Source organism: Penicillium macrosclerotiorum (genome assembly GCF_028827735.1).
Source record: "Penicillium macrosclerotiorum strain IBT 26536 chromosome Unknown utg000001l_segment0_segment0, whole genome shotgun sequence".
NCBI lineage: Eukaryota > Fungi > Ascomycota > Eurotiomycetes > Eurotiales > Aspergillaceae > Penicillium > Penicillium macrosclerotiorum.
In genome coordinates, this window is record NW_026643081.1 from 965,194 (window position 1) to 982,326 (window position 17,133).

The following is a 17,133-nucleotide window of genomic DNA, read 5'->3' on the forward strand; positions in this document are numbered from 1 at the left end:
ATGAAGCTGAACTCATAACCCAAATAGTCAGAAATAGATGCTGCATCGACACAATCCAAATCATACGACTGCCAGAACCACGATGAGAGAAAAGTTGGGTATCTCCCACGAGAGACAGTATTCTATAGAGCCCCTCACTAACGATTCTGCAATTGGTTCCCGTGGAAAATTGCTGAAACCTCGAAATTATATGCAGGTCGTATCCTGCTCCATGATACTCGATGAAAGTCCACCCGGCGCCCACGCTAGCATTACGCTCGACCAGTCCATTTCAACACGGAGCAGGATCTTCTCAAACAACAGCAGTGATACTCGAGCACCCATACTCGAGAACATACTGCATTAGGCTTCTTGGGCAAGACCCTCTTCTTGAAGTCTTTGTGGAGGCCCATATCTTTCAATATGCGGCGCAGGGTTTCGCGTGAGCATTTATAATCGACCACCTCAAGCAGATCGCGATAGAGCGCACCTGGATGTTGTTGGAGGTGATCGCGTATGCGATTTCGCTCTGCTTCGGATAAGATTGGAGGGCGTCCACTGCGCTCTAATGTCTTGTTTTCTCGACCGCGGATGGCCTCGCGTTTGCAGGTTGATATGATTGTGGATCGAGGGATGCTCGGGAAATGCTTGGCAATCTCGTTAAAAGACATCTTGGCATCATTGCGCAGACTACATATTCGTGACCGGGTAGACGGTGTTAGTTCTTTGCGTTTGCCCATGGTGACGAACTACAGCAGCAGCTCTCAAAGGAGGGACAACGCAATGATCGTATAACCGTTGTCACGTGGATGGATGGATGCGTTGTTTTGGCGGGGCGGTCAAGCGCAGCGGTCAGAGAGATGTGCACATTACCTTTTTTCGATCTTTTCGTCGATTACTTCTATGTATGCTTCTTCAGAGAGACGAAACACCTGTTTGTCTTGATTTTATTATGGTTAATAGCATCATAAGGATGACTTGTGAGCTTGCCTTGTCCCAAATTTAGGTTTTAAAGCTCGTCGAAACCAGGCAATCGAAGTATTTTGTAGACATACGAATACTCGTAAACATGGTATTTCATGATATTTCTAGAACAACATCTCGTGAACGTATAGTTATAACCCTTTCTTGTCTGTCATTTGAATTTGGAGGAGACTAGGTAGGATGAAATAACTAGAATTTTCTAGTACTATAGAACTATACTGCCGCAAGTGCAGACAATAATACCCGAGCTGCAACGCCCAGGAATCAGTTATCGGCTATAGTCCTTATCGTGTAGAAAATGCCGGAGGATAAAGGATAAATCGGTTCAGTGGAAAGCTCAAAGTATAAAAAAACGAACGGACATCAAAGCGCCAGGTGGGGCATCGATTCTACCGAGAAAATTAGCAGAAACATGTATTTACCCGGAGTTCTAGACGAGCCGCTAATGCATGGAAAATCCTCTTGGAGGTCTTCGGTGGCTCTAAAGGCCCTCATGTTCACACAAAATTAGATTTTTTTTTTTAAAGATCACGCGGAAGCTGCAGGACGCATGGCCGGCCTCGTTACGGGCGGTTTCTTTCTTTCTGCCCTCGGTGACCCAAAGCAATCGTGGGGATCGACTCCAGAAAGGGAAGAATGGAGCTGGGCCAAGGACCGGGACCGGGAGTGGGCCAGCGGGGGACAGTTGCCCTTCTTTTACATCATTGCGGACTCATCTGCTCCTCCCATCAGTGCCCCCCGGAATCTCACTCTTCCCCCCGCCAACATCCCAACATTTCGCTTCTGTTTGTGGCCCAGGATAATTTCAGGATCCTTACGAAGTTCCCCCTGGCTCTTAGTTCCTCGATTTATGGTCGGCTGACCTGAGAACCTGATTGGATCCGGCGCCTTGATTATACATTTAATACCCTCGCGACTTTGCGCCGGTGTTGCTCCAAATACCACCCGACGATGGCTTCACAAAGTCCCCTCTATATCGGATTCGATCTATCGACCCAGCAACTCAAGGGCTTGGTGGTCAATTCCGAGCTGAAGGTCGAATACATTGCCAAGTTTGACTTCGATGCGGACTCGACCGGCTTCCCGATCAAAAAGGGCGTCTTAACCAACGAGGCCGAACATGAGGTCTTCGCCCCGGTCGCCCTGTGGCTGCAGGCCCTGGATACCGTGCTGGATAGCTTGCGCAAACAAGGACTAGATTTCAGCCGAGTGAAGGGCATCAGTGGCGCCGGCCAGCAGCATGGAAGTGTCTACTGGAGCTATGATGCGGAGACGCTACTCAGCAAGCTCGACCCGAAGAAGTCACTGGAGGAACAGCTCCCAGGCGCCTTTTCCCACCCCTACAGTCCCAATTGGCAGGATTCCAGCACCCAAAAAGAGTGTGACGAGTTCGATGAGGTTCTCGGGGGCCCCGAGCAATTGGCGGAGGCAACCGGAAGCAAAGCACACCACGTGAGTAGCTTGAGCTGAGCGAACCCAGATGGGGTCTCCCCTTTCGAAGACGGTTGAACTGACTCCATGACTAGCGCTTCACAGGCCCTCAAATTCTTCGGTTCACCCGGAAACATCCCGAGGTGTACCAGAAGACAGCCAGGATCTCGCTGGTCTCTTCCTTCATTGCATCCCTCTTCCTGGGCCATGTGGCCCCTTTCGACATTTCGGACGTCTGTGGGATGAACTTATGGAACATCAAGAAGGGTGCTTACGACGACCAAATTCTCCGGCTATGCGCGGGAAAGTTTGGCATCGAGGATCTGAAGACGAAGCTGGGCGAGGTGCCGGAGGATGGAGGCCTGCACCTGGGATCAGTCCACCCATATTATAGAGAGCGCTACGGCTTCAGTGAAGCATGTACGATCATTCCAGCCACTGGTGACAACCCCGCGACCATCCTCGCGCTCCCCCTCCTCCCTTCAGATGCCATGGTGTCGCTTGGTACCTCCACTACCTTCCTCATGTCGACTCCCAGCTATCAACCCGACCCTGCCACCCACTTTTTTAACCACCCGACCACCGCGGGTTTGTATATGTTCATGCTGTGCTACAAAAATGGAGGGTTAGCTCGCGAGCACGTCCGCGATGCCATTAATGAAAGTCTCAAGGACAGCCCGAGCCAGCCCTGGGCCAATTTTGATGAGATTGCTTTGAGCACTCCCCCCTTGGGCCAGCAGAACCCGACCGACCCCATGAAGATGGGACTGTTCTTCCCCCGCCCCGAGATTGTGCCGAACCTGCGCTCAGGTCAGTGGCGGTTCAACTACGACCCGACTAGCGGTAATCTCAAGGAGACCACCGAGGGTTGGGTCCGACCTCAAGATGAGGCCCGTTCCATCATCGAGAGCCAGATGCTCTCTCTCCGGTTACGGTCCCGAGGCCTGACCACGAGCCCGGGCAATGGGCTCCCAGCCCAGCCCCGACGAGTGTACCTGGTGGGCGGTGGGTCTAAAAACAAGGCGATCGCTCAGATCGCGGGTGAGATCCTTGGCGGAGCTGAGGGCGTGTACAAGCTTGATATTGGCGACAATGCATGTGCGTTAGGTGCTGCATACAAGGCCGTGTGGGGCATTGAGCGTCAGGAGGGCCAGACGTTTGAAGATCTGGTCGGCCAGCGATGGCATGAAGAAGATTTCATTGAAAGAATTGCGGACGGCTATCAAAAAGGCGTGTTTGAGCAGTATGGCCAGGCTGTGGAAGGCTTCGAGAAGATGGAACAACAGATTCTGCGCCAAGTGGCCTTGGCCAACGGTAATTGACACGCCAATGGGAAATCAGAGAGCGTGGACAATCGAAATATAGCGCCATGTTTTGGTGAAAATCTCTGAATACATATACTGTTTTCGCAGGAACACGGCCAGTAGCCACCCTCGCAAGTGGAAGCAGGATGAAGAACTGTAGAAGGGCAATACGTTTTTACTTGCCCGAATATGACAGTCACAGATGGAAACAGTATAGTCTAAGATCTCTCATTAATAACAGTTTATCCAGTTACAGTTATGATTTACAATTTGTTATTCATTATTTACTATTGACGGTTTATCTCGAGTGGACTGACGTAGTGAACAATACCCGATTAGGAAGTGTCCAGTGCATTGCCAACATCGTCAGGCAGCGACACAATCACGCCGCCCCTTGCCCTATTGGGATCCTCCTCAAGAAATTCGAATTCCAAGAAAACGCTCTTTCATTCCTTCCGCCTCTCCTTCTTTCACTCTTCTCTTCAATTTCTCTTGCTTAACGGACTCCCGGGCGGGCAAGCGAGGGCGGAGCCCAGGCACGGAAATCCGATTACGATACCATGGAAGTTCTCCTCCACTGAAAAACAATTTTGAAACCCAACACAACCAACCACCCCTTCGTGTCGCCCCCTTCTCCCCCTTTCCACGCTTCGAAAAGGGAGTCCGGCTGGTCGAAGATGGAAGAACAGGTGAGCCTGCGCTGGTTAACTGGAAGTTTTTAGCTGCCACTATGAAATTTCCTTGAACCCCTCCCCCCACTACTGCCCACCGCACCCTCCAAATCCTCCCCCTCAAAGCCTCAAAGAGCCCCAGCCCCTCCCCTCCGCGGGGTCGTTGACGACCAGCATTGACGATTTCCCACGCCTTACAGGTAGCAAATGCCATTGAGATCGCCTGGAATCCGTCCTCCGACCATGCCTTGAAGTCGCAAGCCTTCGACTATCTCAACCAACTCCGCTCCGATCCCTCCGGATGGCAGGTCTGCCTCAATCTCTTCACCAAAACCCCCCAACAGCCCGAGATCGTACGTCATGCGAGCTTGGAGATCGTCAATAGCGCCGCCCAGGCCGGTCTGATCGATATTTCCTCTCTGGGAGTGGTGCGGGATGGATTGCTAGCCTACCTCCGTCAGGTCTACGGTCCGGATGGCGCTGCCACGCCCGATGTCCCGTACATCCAAAACAAAATCGCCCAGACCGTAACGTTCCTGTTCTCAGCTCTCTACGCGAATGGATGGGAGACTTGCTTCGATGACCTCCTCAGCCTGACCTACAAGTCCTCCTCCAGCACCACTCGTGACAACCCGCTCGGCATCGTATTCTACCTGCGCGTGGTGAACTCGATCCATGAGGAAATTGGTGATGTGCTGGTCTCACGCTCGCGCGGCGAGCAGGACAAGGCAAACTCCTTGAAGGATCTCATTCGTGAACGAGACATGCAGAAGATCGCGAGCTCGTGGCAAGAAATCTTGTCGGCGTGGCGGGATGGCGATGACACAGTGGTGGAGATGTGCTTGAAGGCCGTCGGCAGCTGGGTCAGTTGGATCGATATAGGTCTGGTCGTGAACCAAACCATGCTCGACCTTCTCTTCCAGCAGCTTGGACGGGCGGAAAAACAGGAATTGCGCGAAGGAGAACAACGAGTTCGTGATGCTGCAGTGGATGTTTTCACTGAGATCATCGGCAAGAAGATGAAGCCTGCGGACAAGATTGAAATGATCATCTTCCTTAACCTCGATACGATTGTCACTCAGCTTTCGAACAGCCCGCCTCTGCGGGAAAACCGATTCACCTTCAAGTACGATACCGATCTGGCAGAGACTGTTGCCAAGCTCGTCAATATCACTGTGATGGATATTGTGCGAGTTTTGGAGACCGATTCAGGCCCCGTGAAGGACAAGGCAAACGATTTGCTGCAGGTTTTCCTGCCGCACATCTTGCGGTTCTTCTCGGATGAATATGACGAGGTCTGCTCGACCGTCATTCCCTGTGTCAATGACACACTCACCTACATCCGAAAGCTGTCCAAGGCAGAGCCTGCTTTCGAGGAGCGAAACAAGGCTATCCTTCTCCCGCTTCTCAAGGCTATCATCGCAAAAATGCGGTACGACGAGACCTCCAACTGGGGTGACGAGGACGAGCAAACCGACGAGGCAGAGTTCCAAGAGCTGCGTAAGAGACTGGGTGTCCTTCAACAAATTATCGCGTCGGCGGATGAGCAGCTCTATATCGATGCCATCTCGGAGGTGGTGGGTACAACATTCGAGAACCTGCGTGCTTCCGGTGGTCAAATTGACTGGCGTGACTTGGATTTGGCTCTGCATGAGATGTTCCTTTTCGGTGATCTGGCTGTCAAGGGTGGTGGTCTTTACCAGAAGGGTGGCACCCCCACCGGTCCTCCTGCGGTCCGTCTCATTGAGATGATGCTCCGAATGGTGGAGTCCGATATCCGATCTTTCACCCATCCGGCCACCCAGCTCCAGTATATGGAGATTTGTGTGCGCTATAGCTCCTTTTTCAACACCCACTCCCATCTCGTCCCTGGTGTTCTGGAGAGCTTCCTTCAGCTTGTTCATCACCCAGTTCGCAAAGTCAAGACCCGTTCGTGGTATCTCTTCCAACGGCTAGTGAAGCAACTGCGTGGATACATCGGCAACGTGGCCCAGACTGTCGTTGAAGCGCTGGGTGACCTGCTGATCATCCAAGCAGAGCTGCCTTCCGAAGGTGAGGATGGTGATGAGATGTCTTCCGAGGATCACGAGGGTTCTGCCGATGCCGTATTCAATAGCCAGCTCTATCTCTTCGAGGCCGTCGGGATCATCTGCTCAACGACCGGAGTCCCCGTCGACAAGCAGGTCTTTTATGCCCAGTCAGTCTTGAACCCCATTTTTGCTGACATGGAGCGCAACCTTGCTGCCGCCAAGAGCAACGACGAGCGAGCTATGTTGCAAATCCACCACGACATAATGGCCCTAGGCACTCTTGCCCGAGGCTTCTCGGACTGGATGCCGGGCACTTCGACCACGGCTCACCTGCCTGCTGCAGAGGTTTCAGAGGCTTTCTGCCAAGTGGCCGAGGCTACCTTAGTTGCGCTTGAATCTCTTAAGTCGTCTTTCAACATCCGGACTGCCGCTCGATTTGCCTTTTCCCGACTCATTGGTGTTTTGGGCGCCAGAATTTTGCCCCAGCTCCCTCGCTGGATTGATGGCCTCTTGACCCAGACCTCCTCGCGTGATGAGATGGCCCTTTTCCTGCGTCTTTTGGATCAGGTTATTTTCGGATTCAAGACTGAAATCTATAGCATTCTCGACACTCTCTTGACTCCGTTCTTGCAGCGGGTATTCGCCGGGATTGCGGAACCCACCACGGGGACTGACGACGAGATTCAACTCGCGGAACTCAAACGTGAATACTTGAACTTCCTTCTGGCGGTATTGAACAATGATCTCGGGGCCGTGATCATCAGTGAGAGTAAGTTTGCTGTCTTATCGTCTTAACATTTTCAGATTCCAATACTCATATCCGATTAGGAAACCAACCCCTCTTCGAAACCGTCATCACCACCATCGAACACTTCGCCAAGGATGTCGAGGACTTTACTACTGCTAAGATGGCTTTCTCTGTGTTGTCCCGGATGGGTGGCTCCTGGGGTGGACCAGATATCGCCCCCGGTGCTACCAACGGCGCTGCTGCTACTCAGACTGCACTTCCTGGCTTTGGAAGTTTCATGATTACCCGATTCTCGCCTCTTTGCTGGGCGCTCCCTACTACTCCGTCCTTCAACTCGAAAGATGCGCAGGCCAAGCAAGTCCTCGCCGAAGCCGGCGGGCTACAGCGTACAATCTACCTCAAGACTGGCATCGAATATGCCGACTACCTACGGAACCGCGAACTGCCTGGCATGGGCATGGGCGGTGACCTCATTGAAGAGTTCCTGACGGCCCTGAGCCAGCTGGACGTGAAGGGGTTCCGGCAATTTTTCCCTGTAAGATCATTCTTTTCTTACTCTTCCCCTTTTCTACCTTCGAAATCCATTTCCAACGCATACTGACGTGAATATAGTCCTTCATCCAGCGATTGAGCGCATGAATATCTCTCCCGCCCTTTCCCCCAACGATCTTTTCTCTCTTCCTCTCTCTATTCTCCTTCTCTTCTGCTTTTTAGATTCCCCCATGCTATATCATATTTCTGTTTTGATGAGAACGAGAACGAGGTGATGTCTGTCCTCGCGCCGATCGGACCTGAGATGTGATGATTTCTGCCAGCTGCCCGACCCGCGAAAAGCTCATGCGATCTATATTCATTTGTGTCCCTCCTCTCATGGATACCATTTGTGCCAGACATGTTCCCAGCCAAAAAAGAACAATTCAAAAAACAAACCAATTGGGATCAAAGAAAAAGAAAACCTTGACGAAGCTCTAAAACAAAATGTTTAGACTCATCGTCAACTTCCAAGTACATAGCATTGTTTTTCCCTTCCCCATCGTATCCTCTTCTTCCACCACTCACTCCTGTATGGTGCATCCGCATCGCATCATGGGCGTTTCTTTCTTCGATGTTTCTTCTTCTTATTCCGAGCAATGGATACTCCAGAAAAGTGACTCTTGCATCGGGCGGAAGTAGTGAAGCAAGGTTGGTTGTTGACAGAGACAGGACTAGTTGAATCACGAATGAAACGGACTTTCTCTACAGGAAAAACCAGTTGAGTCTCTCATAAGACGTAAAGCATAAGACATAAAACATCAATTCATTTCCAGATACAGAAGACACAGGCAATCTCCCCCGAAGTCTATTCCGCCAAAATATTAAGTTTACCTTTTTTTTCACTCCCCTCGCCCTCCTATTGGAGATCAAATCACAGACTTGACGGGTGTCTGGAGCCCACTTGTAGCAAAAAAAAATCACGCAGATCAGAATCCAGTCCCATGCAGCCAATCAAATTCTGCGATCCTCATCTATACATCCGCAAAAAGAAAAAAGGGATAAGACGAACGTATTGGGAGCGATGAGAACAGGCTAGAAGAAGAAACTAAGAGAAAAGGTGGTGACACACTAGTTCTTGAACAGGGCCTTGGCTGCGTGCTCGATGTGGTCGTCGGCGAAAGAGGCCATGGTGTAATACGAGTGGTCATAGTCGGGCTGGTAGCGGATCTTGACACCGGAGTGCCCGCCTGCAGTGGCAGCAGCCTGGAAGTTCTCGGGGAGAAGCTGGCCCTGTTTGTAGAAGTTGTCTCCGGTACCCTATAGAAGAATTCAATGAGAATGCGCTCTGGAGTTCTGTGGTAGATCGCTCCGGAAGAGAAGAAATCAGGCGGGAAGGAAATAGTTTTATACATACCACGTCAATGAGAATATCGAGGGGTTCACCACCCCACTTCTTGATCAACTCCGTAGCATCGTGCTCCTTCCACTTCTCCTGTTGGTCGTCGCCGAAGTAGCCTTTGAACGCCTTCTGGCCCCAGGGGCAGTTGATCGGGTTGGTGATAGGCGCGAAGGCGGAGACAGACTTGTACTTGCCGGGATTGCGAAGGAACTGTTGTAAAGCTGGAATTAGATGACTGGATGTTCGTGCATTTCTCGGGGACCGCTATGTTCATGTATAAACCAGAAATTCGATTTCTTACCAGAGTGAGAGCGCCGTGGCCACCCATGCTGTGACCAGTGATGCTGACGTTGCTGGCATTCAACTGAGGGAATGCACTGAAGACAACTTGTGGGAGCTCCTCAGTAATGTAGCTGTACATGTTGTAGCCGGCGTTGTAGGGGGCCTTGGTTGCATCGACATAGAAGCCCGCGCCGCTTCCGAAATCATAAGCATCGTTCTCACCCTCGATGTTGAGGCCGCCTTTGAAACTGTATCAGCCAGCATCCCAATCAGGAGATCAAACTCAAGGATAGGTTTTGCGGCAATTATGCTAGCCAGCTAGGAAAAAGATAGGTAAAGAAACAAAAAGGAAGATAAACATACGAGGGCTGGTATCGGGGTAGAGAACGGCAATGCCCTTTTTGCTGGCGCCGTGCTGGAAGAAGCCCTTCTCGGAGCAGTTCTCAGCCGTGCAGGTCAAGCCCGACAGGTAAATCAGCACTGGGATCGTGCCCTTCTTCGTCTCCTCGACGCCGCCCGGGGGCAGGTAGAGATTGAAGGACATCTCGCACCGGGTGGTGGTGGCATTGTGGCTCAGCTTGAGCAGCTTGCCGCCGAAGGACGCAATGCGGGCTTTTTCCGTAACTCCAGACATGATAATCAGATTGACTTTAAGATTCAAGCTTCAAGGAGGCGGGGATCGGAGGAGGAGAATATAAATAGGCGGGCAGTTTTGCGTGGCGGGGTTTTCCTGTCCCGCATGAGGGGAAAGCTCCACCGCGTCCCGGATAACATTGCCGCTTTCAGAGAGCTGGATAAGTAGATGACACGAGATAGTCTATAAGATCAGCGAGCCATCTCGGGGAGAGATTGATTCAACAGGCCTGCAATGGGCAATTGCGGGATTCTCTCACGGTGCTGAGACGTCGTAGAAAAGAGCACCAAGCACTGCAACGGCAGTATATAAGGAGTGCTGAAGAGGAGTCGTGGAGCCAAGAGGAGAGTGAGTTGGTATGATACCTTAACCATGTCTTCATGTATCTTCATATACCTTCATGTATCTTCCTATATTCCTACTCTGTTCGTCTTCCTTCTTCTGTAGTGTAGTATCATCAGGCTTGGAAGATGATGCTTGCAGGGTGCAATCACTTGAAGACTACATATTGTTCTTTTTGTCAACTCAACCTAAGAATCGTTTTTTATGTTGCAAAAAATAGAACGAATATTAGGGGTTATCATGATTCGCAAGCACAATGCTAAATAAGAGCCCCGTGGGGTATGTAACCATTCAGAAATAAGAAACAATTGCGAATGCCCGAAGAGAGAAACGCCCTGTCTATGCAATACAGAAAACCACAGTGGGAAATAAAACTAGATAAAATGAGTCCAAGGAATAGATCAAAACCATCCATCAATCCAAAAACACCGGAACGCCATAAACAACGGGCGCAGCCCCATTCAAATACTTCAACACACAGGATCCGCGCGCACTGGCAACTGCGGTATCCAGGCCAACCTCGCCTACACGCGAGCTCGACTTCTCCTTTCGCAGCAGACCCCAGGTGTCAAATGTGGACGTCGCAAAGCGATCGATGTCTTTGTCAGTGACATCCCACAGAGTCGCGACCAGAGCAGGACTGCCTGCGTGGAGATAATTCATGGGCGTGCCATACGGCTCATATTCCCCCGCCTCGGTCAAAGTGCCACTGCTGCAGCCCATGAGAAAAGATACAGCGCAACTGGTGAGGCGCTTGATAGTGCGACCCCGGATGTATTGTGCACCACTGCCGTGGCCAAAATACAAGAACAGGTCCTTCGTCTCCAACGAAGTTCGGAATTCGTCTTCGGATGGTTCTCGGTTCACCAGGCCAGTCCAAGAGCCCAGGCGCGAGAGATCCCCTTCGAAGGTAGTTTGAGTGGTACGAAGATCGCCAGTTGGATTGAGTAGATATGCACCAGAGGTGCGGCGCACAACCGCACCAGACCGGCCGTTGCGGAACTGGAGCACGCGTTCACGGAGACATTCTAGAGACGGAACGCGACATACGGGGAATCCCTGTAGACAAGGGAGCGACTCCCACGGGAACAGATGCAAAGCTTTGTCAAGCACCAGAATGGTATGACTCGGCGGGCGCGAGGCAAGTTCCTCGCGAGCAGCATCGTGATAGCCGCGCAGCGCATCAAGGGTATCGACAACCATCATGTCAAAGTCGATCTCATCGTACGCATTGCGTTCGCCTTGGAACTGCAGAATATCAACGACGAAGTAAAGCAAATCCATCAGGATGTCTTCAGGCTCTTCTTGTTGCTCCAGCTCCCGCAGCCCGATAAACAGTTCCACCACATTCTGGTGGAGCGTGAGCCGACGCGAAGAAGAAGCTTTTCCACCTTTCTGTCGAGAGGGCAGGTGTTTGTCGAGGATGCCCTGGAATACAGACGAAAACCGAGCCAGGGCAGTGCTATCACGCGAGACCGGAGAGAAAATGCCGCGGAAGCCGCCAAACCAAAGATTCTCAATATTTTGAAGCAGGCTTTCCATGCGACTGTCCAGAACCTCTCGGTTCTTCCACCATTCCCTCTTGGATTTCTTGTCTGTCTGAGCCTTGGCGGCATGGGCACTCTCATTTGAGAGCTTGATCAGCTCCTGCATTTCTTCCTTTCCGTCCTCGAATGTAAATTGATCCTCTTCATCATCATCCGAGTTCCCTCGTCGAAGAGGAAGCCGAAGAAGAAACGGAGAGCGGTTCTTCTGCAGTCGCGAGACAATGAATTCGGTGCGATCAGCACTCAGGGACAGAGAAAGGACATTCCAATTCTGTGGCAGAATGTCAACGTAGTTTTGACTGAAATTGAGGCAAATTTCTTTATTCATCTCAATAGTTGCTGGCGGAGACGCTGGCCAAAGCAGTGGATCTGCAAAGTCGGCCAGTTGCCGATCGAAATCAATAGCCATGCGTTCCCGGGTGAAAGCGCCGACGCGTCCAATTTCTAAGAACGAAGCTTTGTTAGGTATCGGGGTACTCGATAGATGGTCGGTCGTAAGTTAAACATACCATTCATGTTCGCAGGCAATTGCGCCCAGGTGGCTGGGTCACCGGGGGTAGTAGCATGCGATAGCATGGAAATTCGACTCATCAGGCGAGATGCAGCATGGCTTTCGAGAGTCGAGCCAAGAATGGTGGCATCGGCAAAGACACCGCTAAGACACTCACTGGCCTTAGAGAGCATAATTGAGAAATCTTCGCTTGCTTTCTGGGCTTTGACGCGGGCGGTCTTAGCTGGAGCCCGTGTCTTCCTTGTTGTAGGTTTCGCGGGCTGATGGACGGGTTCTTCTCCGCCCTTCATGGGTGACTCAAGGGATGGAAGGGAGATTGTAGATTCGGGTAAAACACAGTAAACAGCATGGCTAGCGAACTTCCGAATGGCATCTGCCAAAAGATGCTCGCTCTCCCCAATCTCTAATGAAACTTTGCTCTCTCGAGCCGTAGCAAATTGTCGAGCATCAGCAAGAGTACGAGCAGAGCGTTCAAAATCACATAACGAACGCAGACAGTCTGCCTGTTGGCGAAGAACATCGCCCTTAAGCCGCAGAAGCGAATTGGACTGAATATCAGACAGTGGAATCTTGGGGGTTGCAGCCTTTTTGGTTATTCTAGGGGCAGCAGAGCTAGTGGCACGAGTGTGCCGGCGGGCGGTTGTAGCCGTAGTCGTAGATGGAGTTCGTCGACTGCTACGTAATTGCAGTTTCTCCATCTTTTCCTCGATGGCAACAATTTTGGGTGCTTCGGAAATAATCATTGAATCTGAAGAGGTCACTGCCGTGATTGCCTTATCTGCCTCTTGGAGCAATCGAAGAGCTTGTTCATGACGGCCCTGAACCCGATAAAGAGAAGACAGGGCCATATGGAGGGAAGCAATATCAATACTTGTCTGGATATGCGCAGATGATTCCGAAGCAGCTAGAAGAAGCTCTTCTCCTTCAGAGACGTGGCCACCCAAGATCTGGTAACAGCCAAGCTGGGTTTGTGCTGCAACAAGGCGAAAATTGACATCAAGAGTTTTGTCAATCTTCAGCGCTTGTTCTCCATAGTAAACAGCATCTTGGAAAAGACCATGATGAGCAGACAATGTAGCAAGGTTCAACAGGCAGTTATGATGCGAGCCGAGATGTGGCCAAAAGGGCGCGCCTTGGACATGATCAGCAGAAAAATCCGACGAGGAGCCGTTCTGAGACAGGTCAAGTTTAGCTACACCCTCAGCGACAGCTTCTACATCGGAAGGCGCTCCAGCAGCCAATGCTGCCTTGTCTTGTTTTCTATGGGCTAATTTCTCAACTTTGGCCCAGATCCGGCAATTGAGCCTGACAGATAGCTTGGCGAAGTAGAGTGCCTGATTCATGGATCCTTGAGCAGTTGACAACCGAGACTGAACGAAGGCGGCATCTGCGACGAGCCGTTCCCATGAGATTTTCGACAGGACCGTCAAGCTGCTAAGCTCGTCCGACTTTTGGACCTTATCATATAGTGCCCTGGCCGTGGAAAGCACGGAGGCAGCTTTGTCAATCTCTCCAGTTTCAATAAGATATTCGACACGAGCGATGTTGTAAGAAATATTCGCTTGTGAAGAGACATTGTGTTGGGCGAGATATTGCTCGCCGCGGGAGAGTAGCTCGCTCGCCTGCTGACAGTGACCTAGCCGACAGTGCTGGAAGACCAGGCGAGCGAGGATGAGAATTGCATCGGAAATATCATTGCTTTGCCGCAGCTCTGCTGCATGAAGAATGAGCTCCAGTGAATTGAGCTGGGCTTTCCAGAGTCCATGAATCTCCGTATAGTCGACCAAGGCCTTCAATTGAAGGATCCAGTAATCTGGATCGGAAATCCGGAGAACCAGAGACTTCCAATCCACGCACTGACGAAGAATTGAACTCCAAGAAGCTAGTGTGGAGTCTATTTGACCGACATCTATTTTGCCCTGGTGAAAACCAAGAATAATGCGCAAGGAGTTGGTGATGTGTGCTGCAAAAGAAGCCAAGTCTGTGTCCTGGTTAATCTCGACTTCACAATTTAAAGCCTCATTCCCTTCCATCATAAGTCTCTGAGTCAGGTCAGTGTCTAGGGCCTTGGGATGCTCCAGGGCAAATCTGAGGGCTGACAGGACCACTCGGCCATGGCGAATAGGGTACAGCTCAGGCGAATAGATATCGAGAATGGTGGCTACGAGGGGGCTGATAAATGACTGAAAATCATCTTGACTTGAGCAATATCCATGAAGATCACAGAGAAGCCCCATCTGCCACTCAAGAAGTGTACCCCGTTTCTCAGGCTCCAATTCTGTGTCATCGTAGATTGAGGACGATTTGGAGCCCTTCCCTCGCAACTTCATTTTCAGGAAAGCTGTGAGCACACGGCCAAGCATAAAGCCGGGGCTCTGAGCATCTTGATCGCTCGAGTTGGGAATGCATCCAAGGTTGCGTTCGGCAATTAGATCGAGAGTACCGCAGTCAATGTACTCTGCGATCGACTGCCGGAAAGACTTTTCTGAGTCGGTATACATATTGCCCTCTAGATACAGTTGAGCCGTTCTCTCAAACTTGAGGGCAGCAAAAGCGGTGGTCCGGTGAGAGGGGGCGCAGCCGGACAGAAGCTGAGTTGACTGCTTGAGAAGGGGAAGGAGATCGCGATAACCCTGTCCGACCTCTTTCTCCTTGATATACCGAGACCAAAAAAGGTTGGAGAGTTTCACAAGCCCTGAGCCGATGCTTTCTGCCATAGATTCATCTGAGTCCTCATCCGCGGGTTGGAGGCTCATAAGAAGGCGATGAGAATCTGTCAAAATTGGAAGCATGTCGTCCCACGGTGGCCGGTGAGACATGATAGAGAGTTTTCCAACAGCGATAGCAGAGTCAACACCGGCAAAAATAATGTTCTTCGACATGGAGATGCGATTATTGAAAATTTCGAGTTCCTTAGGGTCGCTATCCTCCCCTGGTCTTCGTCCAACGTAGCGTCTAAGAAACCTCAGAAAGGCCTGTAGGTATTCTCGAACTTGAGACGCAACCCCATTCTTCTCTTCATCATCTTTAAATGTCTTAGCTATTGCCTTACCAAACCATGAAAGAGATAGTTTCTTCAACCTTGCAGACTCCACCAGAAGTTCATCTAGATCAGTCGCATTGCCCCGAAGTTGTAAGCCTAGAGCGGCGGCAGCCTCATCCATTGATTTGAGAGCTCCATCAAGGAACTTCTTTGAACTTTTCAGAGCTTGAAAATGGACAGACGCGATCTTGCATCTAACAGTCGCGAGACACAGACTTTGGGAAGTTGACAGAGGAGGGATCGCTTTGGCAAACATTTTCAACGACTCGTCAAAACAGCCAGCATCCAAAGCAAGCTGCCCAAGAACAGTCATGATCTTGGCAGCCGTATTCATATCCTTAGAATCCAGGGATGTCTTCTTGAGCTCCGCCGCGGCCGATTGAACTCGGGTAATCGTTTTCCAGACACCGGCAAACTCAGCCTTCTCAATTCCTTGGCTGCGATGAGAAAAGCCGCCTAGGTAGCGGAGAAGGGGGTCGAAAATTTCCCTGCTCTCATCACAAATATGCCCAGATATCTTCCACCCCAAGCACCGGATCTCTAGCGACAAAAGCTGCAGGTTCAGAGCGGTAATCGGTTTCAGCAAGTCTGTGTTGGTCAATTCATCGTCAGAGACCGACTTCACAGAGCCCAGCGATAACACGGTATTAGAGAGCAGCTGTAATTGAAGAGCAGCCTTGTCATTTGTGAGGCTACCGGCTTTCAGGGCGGCAGAAATAACTTGAGCAGGGCTGCTCGGGTCGGACAGTTGTAACATGGGGTAGAGCTTTTGGATGGTAGAAGGCCGCTTCTCGGAGGCAAAGAGGCGCATTGCGTTTGCGTGGAATGAGACCAGGAGGCCATATAGAGATTGCGCGTTCGCGATATTCGAAAAGGTAAGTAGATCAGACATCCGTTCTTTGCCTGTGTCGTCATCCACGGTTTCTTTGGCATCTGTCGTCTTCTTTCTCTTTCTTTGCGCATCCAGATGCTGCTGTATTCTTCGCTTAAGAGACCGAAGTTCTCTGCACGCCATCTCGTTCAATCCCAAGGAAATTAATTTCCCAACTAATACGCACACCCCCTGTTCGAGCTGCATATTCGGGAACTCGCCCGTTGTCTGGTCGGTTTTAAGAGATCGTAAAGTTGCCAGGGCTAGCCTCGCACATTCGGCCGCAGAATAAACACCCTTGTCCACAATTGTGCCATTGGTCTTCTCCGACTTCATTGACACATTATCGGCGGGGGTAGTTTGGCGTTTAGTCATAGAGAGTTTCGATGCGTCTGTGAGGGTCTTCAGGGTAACGTTGAATACTTCTGTCGCGAGCACCAATTTCTCCTGGGGTGATAAGGAAGGGCCCTCCTGGTTGGTGATTGTGTGTAACGCGACATCAGCCGTAGTTCGCGTCTTAGTCGCTCGGGAGGTCTTGGTTCGACTCGTAGTGGCTGGTGTATCCTTTGTCGACTTTGTATTCCTCCTCGCGGGCTTCCCGGGTGCTTTCGACGATCCGCGCAGCAGTGTTTGGAGGGACAACACCGTGGCGTCGGAGCATGTTGTTGTTGACCGGACGGCGATTTTCACGGTCTCGGTGATCGAGCTCGGAGGAAGGACGGTAACCGCCATGGCGTTGATGTTAGCGGTGCAGCAAAACTGCGGTCATCGATTAACGCCGAATTGAAGCTTTGCAAGCTGATATCACCGGCCAGGCCCGTGGGACGCCAAACGGGCCTTGTTGTCGTAGCAACATTATACACTATACCTGATTAGGTAATTT

The 17,133-nt window shown here is 51.1% G+C and overlaps 5 protein-coding genes across 5 annotated transcripts; 2 read left to right on the plus strand and 3 right to left on the minus strand.

The window, feature by feature from the left end:
• Positions 1 to 251: 251 nt before the first annotated feature.
• N7462_000313 (uncharacterized protein) lies at positions 252 to 719 on the minus strand (the record flags this gene model as incomplete). The annotated part of the gene is made up of 1 exon (XM_057072039.1): positions 252 to 719. The coding sequence occupies one exon, from the start codon at positions 717 to 719 to the stop codon at positions 252 to 254; it is 468 nt and encodes a 155-aa protein (XP_056938569.1).
• Positions 720 to 1,914: 1,195 nt separating this feature from the next.
• N7462_000314 (xylulokinase) lies at positions 1,915 to 3,716 on the plus strand (the record flags this gene model as incomplete). Its single annotated transcript, XM_057072040.1, has 2 exons — positions 1,915 to 2,415; positions 2,490 to 3,716. 2 exons carry the CDS (start codon positions 1,915 to 1,917, stop codon positions 3,714 to 3,716), a joined length of 1,728 nt encoding a protein of 575 aa, XP_056938570.1.
• Positions 3,717 to 4,375: 659 nt separating this feature from the next.
• On the plus strand, positions 4,376 to 7,786 carry N7462_000315 (Ran GTPase-binding protein LOS1; the record flags this gene model as incomplete). The annotated part of the gene is made up of 4 exons (XM_057072041.1): positions 4,376 to 4,387; positions 4,570 to 7,168; positions 7,228 to 7,682; positions 7,760 to 7,786. The coding sequence occupies 4 exons, from the start codon at positions 4,376 to 4,378 to the stop codon at positions 7,784 to 7,786; spliced, it is 3,093 nt and encodes a 1,030-aa protein (XP_056938571.1).
• Positions 7,787 to 8,749: 963 nt separating this feature from the next.
• Positions 8,750 to 9,936, minus strand: N7462_000316 (S-formylglutathione hydrolase; the record flags this gene model as incomplete). The annotated part of the gene is made up of 4 exons (XM_057072042.1): positions 8,750 to 8,938; positions 9,036 to 9,230; positions 9,322 to 9,542; positions 9,666 to 9,936. 4 exons carry the CDS (start codon positions 9,934 to 9,936, stop codon positions 8,750 to 8,752), a joined length of 876 nt encoding a protein of 291 aa, XP_056938572.1.
• Positions 9,937 to 10,692: 756 nt separating this feature from the next.
• Positions 10,693 to 16,982, minus strand: N7462_000317 (uncharacterized protein; the record flags this gene model as incomplete). Its single annotated transcript, XM_057072043.1, has 2 exons — positions 10,693 to 12,269; positions 12,335 to 16,982. 2 exons carry the CDS (start codon positions 16,980 to 16,982, stop codon positions 10,693 to 10,695), a joined length of 6,225 nt encoding a protein of 2,074 aa, XP_056938573.1.
• Positions 16,983 to 17,133: the final 151 nt, after the last annotated feature.